The sequence below is a fragment of the Serinus canaria genome, chromosome 4, assembly GCF_022539315.1.
Source record: "Serinus canaria isolate serCan28SL12 chromosome 4, serCan2020, whole genome shotgun sequence".
NCBI classification, from domain to species: domain Eukaryota; kingdom Metazoa; phylum Chordata; class Aves; order Passeriformes; family Fringillidae; genus Serinus; species Serinus canaria.
This window is the reverse complement of record NC_066317.1, coordinates 53324771-53346019: the sequence shown is the minus strand read 5'-3', so window position 1 is coordinate 53346019 and position 21249 is coordinate 53324771. Positions and strand designations below refer to the sequence as shown.

The 21249-nt window shown below is 38.1% G+C and overlaps 1 protein-coding gene across 2 annotated transcripts in view; it reads right to left on the bottom strand.

The window, feature by feature from the left end:
- CCDC149 (coiled-coil domain containing 149) overlaps positions 1-21249 on the bottom strand; it is a 51437-nt gene that overhangs the window by 19440 nt on the left and 10748 nt on the right. For both annotated transcript variants that reach the window (XM_030239185.2, XM_050973916.1), the window contains exons 4-9: positions 11850-11957; positions 6215-6331; positions 4694-4866; positions 3157-3229; positions 1785-1866; positions 410-554 (exon numbers count right to left, since the gene is read on the bottom strand). In XM_030239185.2, coding sequence (XP_030095045.2) covers positions 410-554; positions 1785-1866; positions 3157-3229; positions 4694-4866; positions 6215-6331; positions 11850-11957 — 698 coding nt within the window. The remainder of the gene's footprint in view (positions 1-409; positions 555-1784; positions 1867-3156; positions 3230-4693; positions 4867-6214; positions 6332-11849; positions 11958-21249) is intronic.

The following is a 21249-nucleotide window of genomic DNA, read 5'->3' as shown; positions in this document are numbered from 1 at the left end:
GCAACACTTACTAACCCTATCAGAGCTTATTAGAAAATTCCTACATTGACTACCAATTACCACATATCTTCTCTCCAGTTCAAGGGTGTCCTTCCTCCCAGAAGCTTTTCTTTAGCTGTTCCTACAAACTTCCTGCTAGAAGTCTACTTTGAGTTACTACAGTTTGTAATAACCTAAGCAGCAAACCAAATCCTTGCCTAGCATAGGCAGACAGGTCTCTGTCAACCTCAGAATTTAAGATGAAAATGTAATTTTTCTCAAATCGCAAATCTGGTCTTTAAAGAATCCACCACTCAATCATGATGATGAATTTTTTGTGAAAATGAATCTTCCTTCCCATTCCCCTTAATATTTCCCCAAACTAACTTTGCCATAGATTGATATTTTACTTAGAAGTCATGCCACCTACTTGTTGGTTTGTCTTTGGTGTTGTATGACCATGTTTTTTTCATGGATGGTTTCCAGTAATGCAGTGGCCAGTGATTTGAGATCTGAAATGGATTGTGGTGTGGCTGGTAGGCTACATCCATGATCCTCCGACAACAACTCTTGGACTATAATGTTAAAAACACAAATGAGTTTGGGCTCCTCATGCACAGAAATGCAACACAAACATTTACTTAGCATTAAGGAACTATTCCAGTCACTTAAATGAATACATATATTTTTGTTACAATTAAAAAACAAAGCCAAAAGATCAGAACTGTAATTTCTAGCTGTCATGAGTATGGTGGCTTTCCAAGTTGATTGTTATTCACAGCAATAGCCAGAACAAGTATAGGCAGACACATCTTACATTAACTTGATTCTGCTTTTGGAAAATTCTTTTTGTTCAGAAGGATACAAAATCATTCTTCTGCAGCCTACGAATAGGTAAAAACTGGTCATTAAAACTGAAGCCTCCAAGGAATATTTTATACTAATTTTTAGAACCATTAAATCCTTCAGGTTATTTAAGACTGGTGTGAAAATACAGTCACCCATGAACTCTTCCTTGGCAACACAGAGTCTGTACCTTCAAGCCAAATCAGGAAGTTCACTAGTATCATTAAAATCTGTAACTAGAGTCTGGCTCTGCTTCTTTACATAAATATATATATATACCTGTATGCAAGCACATGGAGAAGAGGAGAAAAGAGAAGTCAAAACCAGTAAAATGAGTTTCAAGTTACTGTGACACTTACTACTGATCTCATGTGTGTGTATGAATATACCTATATTTAAACAGTGGGGTGGCAAGATATACTGTTTGCTTCAAAGAATTTTCTCATTCCCTTTCTTCCCTAATCTTGATATTTTCTTTGAAACAGGGAAAAGAGATTATTTTGCTACCCATGAAGAAACATGGGACACAAAGACTTTTTGTAAAACATATGAATATAAAAGCTGCCAAGAACAGTAGCAGAAAACCTGACTTAGTGCCCCTCCTCCACCACCCAGACTACTTTTCATTGGAATGCGAATTGTGACTGCCATTGTTAGCAGAGCAAAGAGATGAATAAAGAAATGATTTGTCAGGGTCTAGAGAGTAAAGAAATATTTGATAAAACTAATGGGGGAGAGAATGAATGGCAAAAGAATTAACAAAAGAAGCAGCAGTAATCCAGAGGCAAATTTTATATTGTGAAGTCAACTGAGAAGAGGACAGAATTAGCACATAGTAGTAAACAGGGAATAGGAGGAGAGCTTTTGGTTTGGTTGGTAAGGAAAGGGTTAGAAAATTAAGAGGTTAGATGAAAGGAATTCAATGAGATATGCAACACCATGCTGCATTTATGCAATACCTTGCTTTGCAGAAAGGACTCCAGTCAGAGCACTGCTACTGGACCTATGAGTCTTTGAATTTTTTCGTCTCTCTAGTGCATTCTAGGGAAACAACAAATATCTTATTTAGAAAAACAGTAGCTAACAAATCCTGTCATTAGGAGGTAAGAATCTGGAACTTTGGATTTTGGTCTCAGAGCAACTCTGCAAGGCCCAGACCCTACACCTATAATAAACTACGGGGGTGTAACTCTCAAAGATTATTATTCTCCAGCCTAAAGTTACAAAGACTCATCTGTCTCATCATAATCACTTTACTGCAGTCTCTCCCACCCACTCCCCCCAATGTATATTTAAGACTTGCCTATTTTTTAATAATCTGCTGACTGCCAGTGAAAATACTGCAGTATGCTGTAGACAACATCGACTGGAAAAAAAAGCAGACTTTTCCCAGCATTTCTTTGGATAGGTTTCAAAGGTGAAGTTCAATTCCTCTGTCAGAGTTCCTATAAGGCCTTTTAGTACCAAATACTGACTTTCAGGAATTAGAAGCAGAATGGTCCTGCTACAGAAGTCCAGATCATTCAATTACAGTTCTGTGAAGCCCACTGGACCACCAAGCTGCTCAGTTCTCACCAATAAACTCACGCTCCAAGAGACCCAAGCTGCAAGCAGGAACAGACGCTGAAATTAAGTTGGTACTTTGAGGAGCTTTGCTCTTGCACAAAAAACGATCAGGGCTGTGACTACTTTATAGTAACCTAAATGAACAAGTCCTATCAAGAATCCTAAGATTACCCTTCTCACGGTCTGACAAGCAGCCCTCCCCTCCCACTCCCCAAAATGACTTGCAGAAGGAAATAAGAGTGCACAGCTTCTGCGAAGGGCAAAAATCAGTCCTGAAGGTTTTATGTAAAACAGCATATACTTTAACTCAGGAGAAGAAGAACAATGAAAGCTTAGTTACCATTAAGCTACATGAAGAAATAGCACACCCACCAGAGAACAGGGAGACATTATCTTTTTGGGACAGCAACACAGCTGCAGTTATTCACCACTGCATGATCTGCTACTTTTCACCCAGCAGCTGGCTAGAAGGCTGATCATCTGCCCCTCAGCAGACTGATGGTTCCCCCACATAACTTAAAAAAGGTATTTAATTAATTTTTCAAAGTACTTTTAACAGGTATCCCTTTGTACTGCCCTCAGCTAAGAAGCCTACAAGGAATAATGAGCACGTAATATGTATACATACTAATATTGTCAGAATGTCAATGGTGGACTTTTCTTTCAAGAACAAATTTGTTCTTCAAACACATTTAACATGAAAATGAAGAGTAACTTCCATGAACAAAGAAGCACAGTTCAGATGATACACTGAGAAGATCTTACCTTATATTTAGTAATACTAGACTTCAGAAGGTTGACTTCCTCTTGAAGTTGTTTTAATCTCTCTTGAAGATACCTGAAAAAGAAATATAATCCTTTACTTCACAGAACCTTCAAATACTGCCTCAAGCAGTCTTCTTTACTATTTGGCATGTCCTGTCTTTGAACTAGTGAGAGTTCTTTTCCCTCTGCAGTTCTCTGAGGGATGAAATAACAAAATATTACTGTTCTTGACCCCATAAAACTTAAAGTAGGGAAACAAATTGCATCAGAACAGGAGGCTGCCCTCCTGTTAGATTTGTCAAGCATGCTGCACAACTATTTTGTACTGGTCGTCAGGCTTCTGGGGAAGAAAGCTCAAAGAATATATTTATGTCTAGAGGAAATAGTCAGGAAGCATTTATGTATGCCCTCTGTACTTGAAGGTCTGTGAGATGGACACATGAAGATTTGTATATATGTCAACACAAGACTCAGCTACGCAGAACTTTTGCATTGCAATATCCATCACTTACTTGGCACTTCTCATTAGCAATCACAAAGTAGAAAATTTAACAGTATAGCTGACAAATGGTACACAGTTAAATGAAACAGCACAGTTCTTCCTATTAGAGTTTATGCACTTGGATGAGATAGTTATTTCCAAGCAGGAAAATATCCTTTTTATGAATAAAGAGTTTATAAGGTATCTTCTTTCATGCAGTACCACTGCAGCTTTATTAGGGCTTATGACAATTTAATTATTTCACAGGAAAAAACTCACATCACTGCCAGGAGAGCAGGGGGCTTAAATTTATACAGAACTCTGTAGGCCACACAAAACAGAAAAAAACCCTGAAGTTGTGGGGAAGAAGTAATGCCTTTGGTAGTACACCTTCTTGCCTAAAGCATAGGTTTGTAAATGGAAACTGTCTTACAAGTTCTATTTCACTTTAAGGTAATTGTTGACATTAAGGGAGATACCTACTACGGCTCTGTCAGTGACTCCTCCCTGTCATCCTTAGTAGAGACCATAAAACACATTCTTTTCCCAAGAAACCAGCAAGAATATCTACATGGGTGATTTCACCAGCAACTTTTGTTGGCAAATCATTCCATGCTGACAACCTCTCCCTGTGGAGGAAATTATGTCTGTAACTATAATTCAGGGTACTCACAGTCCCTGTTTCCAATTCAAGATTAGTCCACTACAGCTCACTGGGAGTTTCTGAATACACAAACTTTTAATATTCTTGCTTTTGGTGCCATACAGTGATGGGAATAAAAAGGCCTTCTCTTCCCTTTCCTTGTTTAGCTTTATTTGGGAACATCACTGGCATCTATGTAGCCAAATACAACATTGGTAATTTCCTGTAGCCTAGATTTCTCAATATTATTTAATGCTTAGTTACAGTATAAACAAAATGGGCAAAACAAATTTCCAAAATCTCTTAACTTTCATTCTTGGATATATTTTCTTTAAAGTTTTGTTGTGACTGACTTCCTGATCCTCCTATTAAAACAACACACTGTTTTTCTAGGGAAACAGTAATGCACTCACCTGTTCTCCATACAGAGAGCATCTATGTCAATGATACGGTTTTCATGCCCTCCTAAGACATGATTCAACTCTTGGTTTAGTCTGTCAGACTTATCTTGGTAAACAGAGCGTTCCTCTTTCACATCCTGTAGCTCATCCAGGGCAGCCTGAAGATCATATCTCAGAGTCTCAATCTGAGAAGAAAGGAGAGCTGTATCAGTATGACTTTAAACAACAGCTAACATAGGACCCAGCCTGAAAACAGCAACAAGCACATGTTTGAACAGTATTGATTTTGGACAGTCAAAAATTTGAACAGTCTTTTCAAAGCTCATAACCCCAGGTATTTTTACTCAATTTCATTAACTTGGAGTTAAGGAACTTTACCAGTTAGATTAGTTTGAAAAAATTTCTAGAAAACAATTAAAGTGTAACAGCAAAAGAAATCTCAATCCCTACTGTAATTCTGCTCTACAAACATATTAAAGTAGTTTTATCATATAATTTCTAGGACTTGGGGAATTAAGCCTTGTCAAAAAGCCTGTAAGTGGGAATTTGCACTGATCATGGGACTTGAGCAATGAGGTTCCATAGAGTAAGAACGGAAAAAGTACAAAACTAAGCAATCATGGAGGCAACAGGATCAGCCGTGCTATTAAGCAAAAGAGTGAAGAAGACCAGTGGGAAAGATACGCAAGGACAAAGAGCTTCAAATTTCCCAGGAGATGAAACTGAGTGTGAGAAAAGTATGCAGAGACAGAAGTCTCCACCCACACCCTAGAAAACATGGATAGGCCAGGAAGGACAACAGACCACCATTTAAAAGAGGCTGGGTGATGAACAGAAAGAACACAAGCTTGGTAACAGAGTTAGCAGGGAGGATCACACTGGTAGAAGACCAAGAGCCTTTCCAGTAAGGTACAGTGGTACTGCAATTGAGGGAAGACTTAAGAACTAGAAATTCCAGGATCACAGAATGGCTAATTCAAGATGGAACTGATACTGGTAGAAATAAGTGTTTGGGAAAACTGAGAATGCAGAGCCAGAAAACTGTCCAGAAATGTATGGATCAGTGTTAGGGAAAAAGTCTGATGCTGCATGGTAAAGAGCATTCATACAGACTAGAGGAAGCGAAATAGGTCTGATGTGAGATTTTTTTCAGAAGAGGAGAAGAAATAGCTTGGAGGCAGGAGGAAGAGGACACTAACAACGCTTTTACAGAAAATTTGATTCAGAGGGTATCTTTAGGAGGTACATCAGCCACTGTACACTGTGTTGAATACTTGTAAGAGCCTTCACTAAAGGGTACCTTATATTGACATTCATTGACAATATCCAATTGTCACAATTTGTTGCTGGACATTAAAAAAAAAAAAAGGAGAATCAATAAGCTAGAGAAAAAATTCCGGAGATTAGGAATTCACTCTAACCACTACTTCCAACATTAATCAGCTACCAGCCCTTCAAACAGAACAGAAATGATTTACTTACTACTACAACAGCTCTGTAAAACATGACACTGTATGCCCATTTAATTACTACCTGTTCTCGAGCCTTCTCCAGCTGCTGAACAAGGTCCTCCCGCTCATGTGCTGCAAAGTGGCGAGCCCCAACTTCATCATCTCCCAGTCTTTGCTTTGCTATGGTCATTCGAAGGAGCTGCCATGACAAAAACAGAATCTGGTAAGCAAGAAAACATAGGCTGTAGCAGCAAAATATATCAGTATATTAGATATTTTGCTGCTACAGCCAAAAGGAGTAAAGAGTACAGCTGACAGGAGTAAAGCTGTCAGCTTTAGACTTCAGCTCTTCCAAACCAAACAGCTGCTATTATTTAAATCAGAGGGAGGCTTCTGAGCTGAGGGTCAAATCCAGTTTTTAGTGAAAAAACCCAGTTGAACAGTCAAAGCATTCACAGGAATTCAATCGGACCCTTCAACAACAGTCATCAGAGTACACAAATCATGAAAGACCAAGAAAACACAGACATGTGGTCAATGTTTTTTAGGAGAGACAGGAGCTAATTCCACTCAGACTAAAACTAGAGAATTATGAGAAAGCCTCTTAGTAAATATATAAATATTAAAATTCTCTGCAGCAGAGAAGTCTTTCTAGTTAATAAAAAGGAACAAAGTGGCTTGTCCAGCTTTATTTTACTGACACTACTTAAAACCCCTCCTGTGCTACATCACTGCAGAATTTGTATTAACAGCTGCTAATACATTTGCTTATGCATTATTATTTTAGTCTACCCACAAAAGCTAATTCATGTCAAAAGCAACAAAATGGGCCAACAACAAAGACACTTGGCCAAAATGCTCAAGCAGCTAATGAACTTCTGGGCTTGTGACTGCTGAAAACAGTCTGACTTGAATTAATACACATTTACATTCAATATCCAAAGCAAAAAGCAACGACCTTTCAAGGACCATGGAGTATTAAATACCAATCTAAAAGGCATTCAGCATTTACAGTTGTTTATACTCAGTACACCTAGGCCTCATCTTAAGGAGTTCCACAGAGACCAGGGAAACCCACCACAACAATCAGTCTGACTTTTCCTGTATCTTTGACTGCACCAAGGAATTAATGCCATCATTATATTGCAGAGTTAGGAAAAAAAAATCAATCTTCTGAAGTAGAAGATTGTACATTAAAATCTATCTTTGGTATTTATGGGATGCCAGTCACCATAGCTACAATGTGCCAATTAAAATCCTGCTGATGCAAGACAGACTACCAAAATCATCCTCCCCGCTTATTTCAGCTCCAGTTCAGTGCAAGTCACTGAAGCTAGTACAATGTGTGCTGATAAGAAGTTCACTTGTTCAGGGGAAGCTGCGGCTGCTAAGTAACTGGTTTTGGCAAACTGTAATTCACTATCCCCACAGGTGAAGTCCAAACTACTGCATAGTTAGTAAGGCTGAGTGGATACTAAGAGATGTAACTCCCATTATTTCTTTATCAAAACAAGTAAAAAGGGCAACTAGCAAACCCTAGAATGGCTTCATAGCTATTGGATTTTTTTAAATGATAAAGTGCTGATGAACAAAAGGTGTGGTCATGTAACGTAATTTAATTCAGATAAATTAATTTAATTTCTAGAATCTCTCTCTAGTGACAAATACCACACAAAACAAATGTAATAACATTTTGAGGTTTCACTCTTGTTCAAAAAAAGTGGAAATGGAAAGAGGAATCACACTTTATTAATGTCTCCAAAGCCTGCAGCAGAGCAAAACTTCTGCATAACACTTGGCACCAGGCTGGGAACTGGACCAAAGCTGTCACTCATGCACTATGACCAACTCTCCTCCTGCCCAGGAGGGGGTGAGGCATAAAATATTACTGCAAGCAATTAGAACTTGCAAGGTCAAACAGTCTATCAATAAAAGGAGAACTCTTTATTTACTACCAATTTTGAGGCAAAAAACCCCCAAAACCCATTCTTTTAGTGAACCCATGAAAAGAATGCTTCAAAAATCCAAACTGATCCAGTAAAAGCAGCATTATTAACATACACAAAATACAGTAAAATATCAATCCATAAAACAACAGAGTGCTTCTTCCAGACAGTTGGCCAATCAGAGAGTTGACAGGGCAGAACAGGCCAAGTCATTTAATTCTGCATTGCGAATGTCTCATGAGGCAGCACCACCTGCTATAAAATTCTTCCCTGAAAATGCTGTGACCCAAAGAGACACTGTTATGCCAGAGGTTTAAGGGTTTATTTTATATATTAATGCTTTGTTATAAACTTTATACACCTGCCCTCTAGCTGCTAGTATTTTTGTTTCCGTCATTCAGAAATCACTGAGGAAAAGACCACTCAACTTCATTTATGTTAACACTACCCCTCAGGATTCAGCAAACAGCATTCACAGCTGAATGGATTTAAATTAATGGCACCTTCCCAGAGAAAACTCCTGTTTGTCAAGAACCTATAAATTGTTAACCAAAACAATCCACTGCTGCAAGCACCGTCTTTTTATTTTAATATCACAGCTTCTTTTTATATCACTTCAGCTATAATAATTATTTACAAAGTAGCAACACTTTATCAGCCCCACAATGCCTAAAAACAGCATCACTGGGATAGGTGCTGTGCAGGCTAGGAGTCCATAGACAATGCCTGCACCAAAGTTGGACACTCCTGATTATCAATAAAACATGCAGAAGAAAAGGGAAGCAAGCACAATCAATTCTTCATGGAAGGCAGAAACCATCATGTTTAGCCACAGTCACAGCAATTGTCTTCACCACATTATCTTACAAAATCTTAAAATGTGGACCAGAACTAGCAAATATGCTACCTGAAGTCCCAGTTCTGCCAAAACACACACCCCCCATTTAACACTTCTCCCTGTTGCTGCGTGAAGGATTGTCTGCCTGGCAATAAGGAACTGACAGTAACAGCGCAGCCATTGTTCCCTGTGCACGTTCCTCTCGCTCAGCACTGCTCCTAGCAGCTTACAAAAGCAATTCTGTGCGTGGGTAGGGGTTCAGGTAAAGGCAACTGAGTCATCTTGTCTTGCAGAAGTCTCCAGTTTCTCTTAAGGTTTCCATTTTTACCCTTTCACATGAGAGAATTAAATATTTTAACTATTTCCTTATATGTTTTAGTAATTGTTTCCAAGCATTGCTGTCAAAACATTAGGAAGGAAAAAGATTTACAAATAACTACCATAAAGATAGAAGAGTTTTCATGCGTCAGAACTTGGGAGATTGTGATCAATCATAAAATAAACAGCCTTAGATATCTGTCACTAGAATGCTGCAGTCTAACTATTGCTGTATTTTTTCAAACTGCAGCAACAAATCCTTCCAGATACTGTCTGAACTATTTTTATTATTTGTGCCAACAAAATTCTACTTGAAATGAGAGGAAAAAATTATTCCAGTTAAACCAAATGCAAGTAATTTGTTATTGCCTGAGCCTGATGACATGTTTAACATGATTTCAACAAGTAAAAAATCTCTGGTTCAAGGTTTTCTTGCTAATCCAAGTGACTGTATCCTACTTGTAGCAAACCTTAAAGCGGTGAAAAACAAGCCAAGCCATCAAAACATTTTTTTATCAATAGAACTAATGTGTGATATTTAAAGAGGTTTTTTTTTTCTTTTTTGGTCCTGCAAAGCTCTTGCCACTCAGTGACAAAGCCTGCATGAGTCACCCCTGCTCAGACATAGGCAGAATTGTTCATCCATAAGCAGCTTCACTTGCTGCAAAAGCAGCTGTTTGTTCATCTCTTGCCAGAAGTAAGGCTGACGTAGACCAGCTGGGCAAGATGCCCTCCCTCACTTTGGAAAAAGCAGAGAGAAGAATGCAGGGGAAAAAATGTAAGAACAAGCAAATTATTATGGGGTTTTTTTTTGTTTTTGTATATAACATGCATTATCTGGACTCCAGTGCCTGAGGTAGCCCAGCTGCCAGTACAGAAGAACTGATGAGTAGAAGAGAATGGCTTTGTGAACAAGCCTAGAATTTTATCACTGAAGCTTGTAGGGAAAGAAATCTGACACAGGAGGAGAGTGTTAAATCCCTCAGAGAGATGGCAATGCTTTTTTAGGCACTTTGAAAACCAGCAACCTGACTCTAAAATAAGCTCTATTTCTCATTTACTCGGAGACTGAAGAACGTGTTCCAAAAATGAAAATCCTAGTCTAAATTAATCTGTGTCTGATGCAGCTCTTTCCTCCCACTCTGTATTTAATGATGCACTATTTTGTACCTTTCAGAGAAAAGGCACACTGGGCAGAATAACCCCTTTTGTACTTTTCCATTCATTTTGAGGATCATAAATTTAAATTCAAGCTGAGAATACAGATGTCACAAAGGTAACTCTCTAATACCATGTTAACTGACAAAGGTGAACCTAAACAGTGCCAATTCAGGCACAAAGAAGGAGGTTCTGTGTTACCAAGATCATATATTGTCATAAGGAACTACAAGAGGTACATAACCTTGATATTTAAATGTGTTGTAGTTTTCCTACCTTTGTTTTCTGTTTGTACTTACAAACCTTTGCTATCTGTTCAGGACTGGCTTGGGAAAGGCTGTGTGGCATAATATTGGTACTGAAGAACTGAAAGGCATTGACTTCTACACTGTAATGCAGCTCAAACAGTAACATGCAAATAAAATAAACAGTGGGAAATCTGCTCTTTGAAGAGTTAAGCAAGTTATGCTGAATGCTATGCATACTACAAAATCAGGTTTCACTTGAACCTTTCCAGCTCTATGACCACCTTGAAGGGAGGTCTTTGTGACAAACAGTGAAAAAACTTGCATTATCATAATATACTTATGTTTAAAAGAAAATAAAATTAAATGGAAAAAGACAAATCCCATCTGAATAATTAAAAGCCATGTCATTTTTATTCAAATTTTAAAATGCCATAATTTTAAAACTGTAGTTAAGGGAGGGAAGTTATCATTATTTGTTTCAATTTTTTACTTTGTTAACCACCTCGACTCTCCAATTCAACCTCTCACTAGTTTGATCTCTGAATGTACTTTTGCATAAAGCTCCAGCTGTGAATGTTACACACATTTGGCTTGAGTTTAAATATTTCAATTAATGGAGACAACAGGAGTTTGATTAATACCAAATGGCAGATTTTGAGCAATGTTCCATATAACTTGCTAAATTTAGCAATGAAATAAATTGGTTATGTAAGGGTAATGGGATGAAGGCTTAATAGAAAGCTCACTATATATGTTTCTGATCAACTACTCCAGATTTTTTAAGGGAAAAATAATGCTCCTCCAGCATCTACTAGAATTTTGCAGTTCAGTACAAAAACCTGGAAATTATCACATGTAGAACACATGCTGATCTGTACTTATTTTTAAGAGGAAAGACCAATAATAAAATACAGGGGTTTTTTGGTTTTTTCGGTTTTTTTTTTTAGAAAAGAAAGGAATATGGACAGCATTAAAGCAAGGCTAAATACAAAATAATAGTTTAGGACAACAGAGCAAAAGCAGCATACAAAAATACATAAGATGCACTTACTGGTATCCTTTACAGCTTCTGTAGTTTCACTGTTCTAAGAACATTTGAATTACAAAAGTATTCTAGAAACTCTGTAACCCATTATTTTATTTGTTTTCTTAAGTAAATGCAAAACTCTAGCCCAGTTTACACATTCCATGCCATGCCATTTGTAGTACCTTATTGTCCCCTTGTACTTCTCCCAGTCTCTGCTGAAGCTCTCCAATCTCTTCTCCAAGATGTTTATTTCGATCTTGAGCCTCACTCAGTAGTTGAGCAAGATTTGCCTAGAAAAGGAGTAAACATCAGTCAGAAGTCAGTGTCTGTGGAGAGAAGTGTAAGTAGTGCTTGAGAAGAAACCCTTGAATTACCCCTTATCCACCAACAATCTTTACTTTTATTGTTGGTGGTACCCAGACTTCATGCTTCATTAGAGAGAGAACAAGAAAAGTCACCTGGGTTCCTTTATTTTTCTATACTTTCTATACAGCATGAGTGCATACAGACTCCCAGAACAGCACACAAAGCCCAAACAAGACTAAGTGAAAACATCTATGCTAGTTCCAGCATCCTGGCTGGTGGGAAGAATTAAATTCAGAACACTTTGACAATATTTATACAAAGCTGCCAAAATAATAGTTTTAAACTTGCATATAATTAGACAAAAGGCACAGCTGGGAAAGAATTATGATACAACAGAAGTCCTTAATAGCGCCTAGAGCAGATTTCCAGCCAGTAAGGAAGCTGTCAGCCAAAGTCCCTGCCCCTGTATGGAGCAATACCATGGATATCTACTACTGCAAAACTTCAAATATGACCTGATTTTTGTTGTTAGGTATCACCTAGATTCTGGAAAAACAGAGGTGAAAGCTGGAGTTTAAAACCCAACCACTGCTCCCCACCCAATAATCCAAGTTAAAAGCAGTCACTCACATTAACCTACTAAGTTAGCAGGGCAAGCAGTCGGGTTTATGATCTTACGATTTAATTACACCAGTATGATCACTAACCAAAAAATAAATGCAATCTGCTCTTTTCCTATATATGCTACCTGAAAATGAGCAAATAGTACAGGCAATTTTATTCCATTTTTACCCTAAAAACGTCTCATGAATACACAAACATTGACTCAACACAGGAAAAGCCTACCAATGACAGCTTTTCTAAGAGTTAGAAACATAGTGGCTAAGGTGCAACCTTTCAAGACATTGCCTATGGACAGGTGTGTCATCCATTGCCATATATCTCAAGAATATAAAAAAAAAAATTAAAAAGAATTTTTGGGTCTTCTAAGTATGACTTAGTAAAGCCTCATATCTCTGAGCCACCTTTACACATCCTCCCTGGATTTGAGGCCAATGCATTAACTGTCTGTAATTCATCAAGTGACTGTTCCTAGTTCTCTTTTGGTATTTTAGGTTTAGTTTTAGATTCCCTACCTGCTGTGCTTCTCTTTCAACTCCCCATTTCTCAATTCTGACTTTTCTCTTTTTCAATCTGACTCTTTTACCCAGTGATTCTACTACCACTTGAGTCTCATAGGATGTTTTCATGAATTTTACCTTGACAATTCATACACTGTCAAATCAACAAGGTATCTTGATAGCCATTATTGCAATCTTGCTTCTTGTTCACTATCAACTGCTATTTATACATGTCCTGCTTTACATTTAAGAGAACTATTAAGAGGAATGTATGAATGTGAATAGTAACATGAACATAGCTGTGCATGCATACGACCATTTGCAGGATTAGACTATTAAGCTACCCTCAAGTAGAACTTTTGTACATTACTATTGAAGAAGATAACTCCAAATTCAAATTGGTCTAAATTAGTAATAGCTTCAAACTTTTAAACAGGAAAAATAACTCAAGAAACTGAAAACATCCTACTTGATGAAAAAGAACCCTAAGTCACTGATATGGCTTCTGCACTTCTCATGCTTTGAGACCAAAAGTTCAGAACAAAGTAAGGTAAATTTCACACAATTTTGAAGAGATTAAAGCATTTTTTAAACTACTGACAAAACTGAGGACTGCAATAAATAATCTGGGGGAAGAGTGTAATAGCAAAAGAACCCCTATAAATAGCCAATTTATAGCCAATACAGGACTAAAATTAACCTGCTTCTAATTTTATTATCAAGACAACAACCATTCAAGCAATACAAAAGATTCCTCATGTATGCTTTGGTGGACTGATCTTTTTCCTATCTCTTAAAAACTAGTGCAATAGTCATTCACAGGATGAATGAATCAAGAAACTTCAGAACACACTCAATCAATGGTTTTGAAAAGTACTTCTTAATGGCCATTTAAAGGAAAGTAAACAAAGAACCCATGTTTGCAGGAAATTGTATTTAAACTCAAGTATCTATGGCTATTGCTTAGATGCAATTTTAAATTTTTTTAAACAAAGCTGACTTTCAATAAAGCCTGCGTTAGTTAAAAGGAGTATGATTTGCACAAACCTCTCAGAAACACCTCTATTTATAAAGCTCCTTTTTATGATGAATTGGCACAACTCTTAACACTGCAATAGCACATGTAATTTCAACACCTGGAAAGAACTCAATCTCACTAATCAGTGTTTACAATCGTAACACCAGGATTTCAGCAGTCTGTAGTTAAATCCTGGCTCACAGTAATGGCAGGAAAGGCATTACCATGCCTATACTAAATCTTCCTGCTCAGATTTATTTCCTTTAAAACCATTTCTCTGGGGTTGCAATTCTATGCTGAATTTTATTTGTCAGTCATATAAATGACTTAACGTGACAAAAACCTTTATACTCACGACAGAGGTTTTGGAAGAAACTTGAAACAAAGACTTTTAGACACCAAAATAAACCAGCCTTGTTTGACCATGCCAAGAGCATTACAATGAGCTAAGAATAGATTTGCTCCTTCCTGTAAGCCTTGTATTGTACTTCTATTAAACTGAAACAACCAAGCTATGTCACAGAAGTAGTCTCCAGCAATTACTCATTTCCCTGGCTTAGAGATTCCATACAAAGTATAATTTAGACAGTTACGAGTTTCAAAGATTTTGGCAAGACCTCATTAAAGCTCTTGGTTAAATACGGATAGATGGAGAAATATTTGATTTTCCAAAGTACTCTATTAGGCTTAAGGACAGCCAGCCAAGAGGATATATTGATTGATACCTGGACTTGGTACCATTTCTTTGGCATATACAGAAAAACATACCATATGCTTGAAAGATGATAAAACTAACAATGGAGGACTGCCTTAGTGAACCTGCAAGCACGTATTTTTTGAGGAAAGGGGAGAAATTTATGCACTTTTCCATTTGGCAACTTCTCTTCAATATTCATAGAACAAACACAGAATTCACCCAGAAATCCAAGATTAGTTACTTCAACAGACAATAAAGTTCATACCATTTTCCCATGCAACGGAGAACAACTCCCTGTAAATTAGCTAAATTCAGCTTCTCTAAAGTCAATTTCTTCAAGAGCTTCTTTTGATTTTAGGTGAAGCCTTTAAAAGACTCCCGAAACTGTGAAAGACTTTACTTTACAAAACTAACTATAAAGTACTGATGAAGAGAGGTTTCTGAGGCATGAATAAAGAAGGCAAAGATGCAGGGGTACCTTTCTGCTGCCTCGTCTTCCCTCTGTAACAACCAGCAGCAGTGGAAACTGTTTCTCCTACCCTCTTCTCAATGCAGCTGTTTCTAATACAAAACAAGTATTGCTTCAGCCCCGTCTCTGTAGCTGGCCAGTATCAGACAAGCTTCCAGAGCTCCAGCCACATTCCATTTCTAGCAGGTTCTCTGGAGTCTCTGCAGCACAACAAGCTATTGGTTTTATATGCATCTGTTATGGAAAGCTTGCATGTATCATAGACTCAAAGAATAGCTGGAAGGGATTCATAAATATCACCAAGTCCAACTGCCTCTGCCTCACAGGACTGCCCCAGAAGGAAGCCACATACTTGGAGTGTTGTCCAGATGCTGCCTGATCTCTGGCAGGCTGGGTGCTGCGGCCACTTCCCAGGGAAGTCTGTTCAAGTGCCCAACCACCTTCTCAGTGGAGCATGATTTGAGCACTGTCTAAACCCCCACTGCAGTGCTAGACATAATACACTGTCCCCATATTACTTTTTCCTCTGACCAAATGCAAATGCAACCACAGCCAACAATCCCATCAGAAGCTAAGAAGAAAGGAAAAAAAGACAGTTCTGAGAGGGCCAAGTGGGAAGTCCCTACCTTTATTACATAAATGAAAGAAAGCATGATAGATCAGAACAGACCCGAAAGCCAAAGATTCAGAGGGATGGGATTACAGACTTCCTCCTTTTCCACTTGGGCTTTGTTAAAATTTGCAAGAACATTTTTTTGGGGACAAAAGGTGGAAAAGAACTTTAGCTACAGATGAGCATCAAAAAATACTGACAAAAATATATATAAATACTTATTAACATAAATATAATAATTAATAATACTAATTAATAATTATAATAATTTGTTAATTAATACATATTAACATAAACCAGTAAATACCTGTCAGGCAGCAACTGATCTTTGCTCACTACTGACCAATGGCCTGATGAGAAAAACCAGTAACTCCAAACAGTCATCCCTGGCATTATGCACTACACTGGAGTTTGGCTCCTTTAATCATTTTGCAAATCTATCTACACATACACACAGCATTGCTTTTCTTCACAGCACTTTAAAAACGATGGATAGTAACAGTCTTTAATACAGCTCTCAATTCTTTTACACATAAATCTTATCCAACACTTTAAAAAAAGGAATAAAAAAAAGAAACTTTTTTCTTTTAGGGTACTCCCTGAAAAAGTAATATGGCAAGGGGGAAGAGGGGGAAACTTCCAACATACCTTTACAGTTTAGAAATATTTTTAAATACAAACATTCCTATACTGCAATTCACAGTCTTATAAGTTTGTTCCAGCCACACCTTCAAACAAAGAACACTGAATTATAGGTCTGACAGAAAAAGGTTTGATGAAATATTCAGCACACTTGATGGGTGTGACTGATCACAAATTTAAGTGCAGTTTCTCCTCCAATGCATTCATACAATTGCCATGGCTGAATTAACACAGAAAAACCTGTTTTACTTACCAATTACCACTGTTCACTCGAAGATACGGGAACTGATGACTGCCCTTAGCACTAACTTCCTTGCAATAAAATGCCAAAATTATTGTATTTTTCTCTTTAAGATGAAAAACCAGAGAAGACTTTTAAAATTACAGATCCTGGGTCTATAAACCAAAATACACTTAATTAACTCACATTTTCATGCTGGAAAATAACACCAAAAATCAAAGTTTTGTCAAGCAGTAATTTGACATAGAACAGAAGAAGAAAAAAATCCTCTCCTAAATATTTTGAACTCCTGAAGATATCTTAAACTTTGAGAAAATGCACAAAAATAATCAAAATCCCTTGAACATTTTGAGTGTTGTAATTAATTGACGGAATATTTATTGAAAGTACTCAGATGCAGAGGTGTGCACAAGCATCTCTCTATTCCATTAAGGTAAGACACAGCAATCATAGAAGTTGTTGTACACATTAGGCCTGAGGGACTATCACATCTATTAGAATGAGCATTTCTTCTCTCCTAGACTTCATTGGTGGACTTGGCAGCATTAGGTTAATGGTTGGACTCAATGATCTTAGAGATCTTTTGCAATCTAAATGATTCTATGATTCTGTGTTAGTGCAAAATCTATTTGTTGAAGAAACAATAGTGTCACTTCACAAAACATGACTCCTAGTGTGGCTAACAAGTTCTAGGTTTTACATACTACCACCTGCTCTGACCAATAGAATCAAAGATTTCCAAGTCCAGAAACAAAAATCTCTCAACTGGCTATGCTCTTGGAGCTGGCACATTTTGAAATCCATGGGAATATTGCTTTCTGTGTGTTGCAAGGACAAACAATGTCACTGTTTTCCAACTGCTACCTCATGCTATGGGAGTCAAACACATGCACCTACAAACCAAAGCAAAGTGCACCAATCCACATTCGGCAAATGCATAATGTTTTTCATTTTCAAACCCCTCGTAGAGAGGAGGAAATCACATTAATCTTCACAGCACCACTGTGAGATAAATACAAAATTATTCCTTACCCTGTAGTGTATTTTATCCACAGATTTTATCTCATAGGATTCTGAATGCAGCTTTCGCACCTTAACACAAGGCTAGCAAAACTTAGTGAATTCAATAATTTACAAGAAATAGCCCCATTAGTCATTATTTATGATCATGTCATGGACAGTCATAAGGTAATCCCTGAAGTTTGTTTCAGAAGTGAATTGTGATAGCCGAGTACATCAAGCTAGAAGCTGGAAGTGAAATGGATTAAAATGGGTCCATTTGTGGTATGTCACAGCATAATTCTGTCTGGAACCTCTGATCCTTCTGATGTTATGCCTGCCCAAAAAGGTCATGCCCACAGACATATTCATTAGCAGGAGACAAGCTGTCTGAGCAGCATCTCAGTGAGTGAGTACCATGCTGCTGTGACACCAACGGCCCTTGAAGCAGTCAGAATGTTGGTTTGAATGAATCACTTTGGGACGTCCACAGATAACTGTAACAGCATTAAGGGCTGTGACCTTCAGGTTCTCTGGTGGGCCTTTGTGGCTGGTAGGAAGATCAACCATCAAGCTGTGTTCTGTACTAGGAATACATCATCATTACATTATGGGACTCGGAATTGGGAGCCTCAAAGATGGTTCTATGACCATGGGATCCTCTATAAGGCTCAGCAGCTGCTTGGGAGACACAGGATCCACTTGACTACATGAGGCAAAAGCACCTTTGCCAGTAGGCTGGGAACTTCAAAAGGAGAGCTTTACTCTTGAAATTATGTGGGAGGGAATAAGGAAGCCTAGGATAGGGTGGGCAAGTCAAGAGACTGGGATAATGGGAAGAGAAAGGACTTAGCAACTCACAAAGCAACTGAGCTGAAGTGTATTTCCTTTGGCCATAGGCATGTACAGAAGGAGACTACCATAGAACAGCCTTGTAGGAATGCTCTAAGCCAGAACCACAGAACCAGCACACTCTGATGCCCCTCCAAGATCTCTAATACATGCAGCAGGGGGAATAAAGAAGAGGAGTTTGAAGACTGTGTCCAGTTACAGGGTTACAAACTCTGGGATCATGGACAATCAGTGGGATAGGTCACACAACTGGAGTACTGTGATAAAGGGATACAGGTTCCTTAGAAAGGACAGCAAGACAGTGAGGAAGGGTCTTGCCCCCTCACTCTTTTTTCTGTGAGAATGCTCAAACACTGGAACATTGCCCAGAGAGGCTGTGGAGTCACAGAGAATCAAAACCATACTGAAAATGGGCAACCTGCTCTAGGAAGTCATGTTTGAGCAAGAAGATTGGACTGGTTGAGTTCAAGACCTGTCTTCCCACCTTAACTCTTCTGTGGTCTTGCGGCATTCTGTTCCATTTAATTTGATTCCTTATACATTTAAAATACAAATCTAAGACTTCACCAGTGACATATGCATTGCAACTTCATTCGACACACAGCCCCAGTGCAAACCCATTATCTCTAACTGAGTGATCTCACTGAGACCAAATTAAGAAAAGCATACTTAGGACTGTGGCCCCACACAGTTGTTTTCCTAACCATGCATTTTACTTCATCTTTGTTTATTCAAAGAATCTCATTTGTATTAAAGAACTTCCATTTCATATAGAAGGTAGAAGGATTCACTGATTTGTTATTTTAACAATTTTTATTTAAAGCTTCTCCCAAACTGAAGCTATACTGAAAATTTAAGCAATGTAGATGAAAATAACAAGCAGTATATATTAACTTAGGAAACCAATCTATGCTTTTTCTTTAAGGTTCCCAGTGCAGCAACACTGGCCAACAGATACCTAGTAAACTTCCATTAAAATGCCCTATATCACAGTTAATGCATATAAATACATATCACTGCAGAACTGTAGAATGGTAGAATTTCTATTTATATAAGACGCTCAGCAGACTCTATGTATACAGAGAAATATTTTAATATGTCTTTCAAAACAGAGAGTGTCTACTGTTTACCACTGTGCTGGTTTCAGCTGGAGTAGAGTTAGTTTTCTTCACAATGGCTGATATGGGGCTATGCTTTAGATTTGAGCTGAACACAGGGCTGATAATATGTAGATGCTTTTGTTCTTGCTGAGCAGGATTTACACAGAGCCAAGGCCTTTTCTGCTTTTTGTACTGCCATGCTGGCCAGGAAGCCTAGGAGGTTGGGAAGAGACAAAGCCAGGACAAGTGACCCAAACTGACCAAAGGGACCACGACCAGACCATGTAACAACATGTTCAGTATATAAAGTGGGGGGAAGAAAGAGGAAAGGGGGTGGAGGGAGGTGTTTGGAGTGATGGCATTTGTTTTCCCAAGTCACCATTATGGTTGAAAGGGCCCTGCTCTTCCAGGGATGGGTGAACACCATGCCTGCCCATGGAAGTCATGAAAGAATTCCTTGTTTTGTTTTGCTTTGCTTGTGTAAGCAGCTTTTAGCTTTTCCTATAAAACTGTCTTTATCCCGACCCACAAGTTCTGTAGCTTTTACCCTTCTGATTCTCTCTCTGCTCACCTGGTGAGGCAGTGAGTGAGGGGCTGCATGGGTCTTGGCTGCTGGCTGGGATTAAACCATTACAAACATGTCTAAATTAATTTTAACATAAAACGCCCTCTTCCTAATTCCTATTGTCCTGAAACATTTCACCCCTCCATTACTTATCCAAAAATTATTCTACACCTGACATCATAAGACATTATAAAACTACCTTCAACCACATAGGCTTGAGGGGCCAGGAAACCACTGACAGCTCACAAGCTGTGAACAACACTAATGGTGAAACATCTACAGCAGAAATAAAGACTTCCATAGCACTGTTTCTCATTCTCTGCTTCTGCTGGTTGGCAGAATGTGATACACACAGAGCAATCTTTGGATAGAGTCATCATAGTATCATAGAATTGTTTCGTTTGGAAAAGATCCGAGATGCAAACACAGCTTTGAGCGGGAAAACACTACAGAGCAATGCATGTTAAGATACCTTTAAGTAACAATTGTACAAAACCAGATTTTGAGTTAGCTGCTTGCTGACAGAAAATGCCTGGTTACATGGTATTTCCATAAAAACGATGAAAATTCTGTACTGGAAAACATGATGAGAAGGCATGGTGGAAAACAAGACATTTTAAGCAGTCACCAAACATAACTGATAATAAAAGGGGGAAAATAAAGACAAGAAGGAGAAGACAGTAGCAATTCCAACACACCTATTACATTTAAGGTTCTAGACTGGAATTTCAATAATAAGCAGTAATTTCTCAGTTGCGGCAAACCAATGCAACAGATAGCAAACTGTTATGCATATCGTGTTTTCATCTTATTTCTGACCATGAAAACAGTATGCACTTTTGTGTTGTGTACAATTCATTGGAGGATCAGGGTCTCCTTTCATAAAGTAACTGAGGTCACAAACTTCTCCCAGCACACATCTAGAATGCCAGGAAAAAAGGGAATGGAAGAAACAAAAG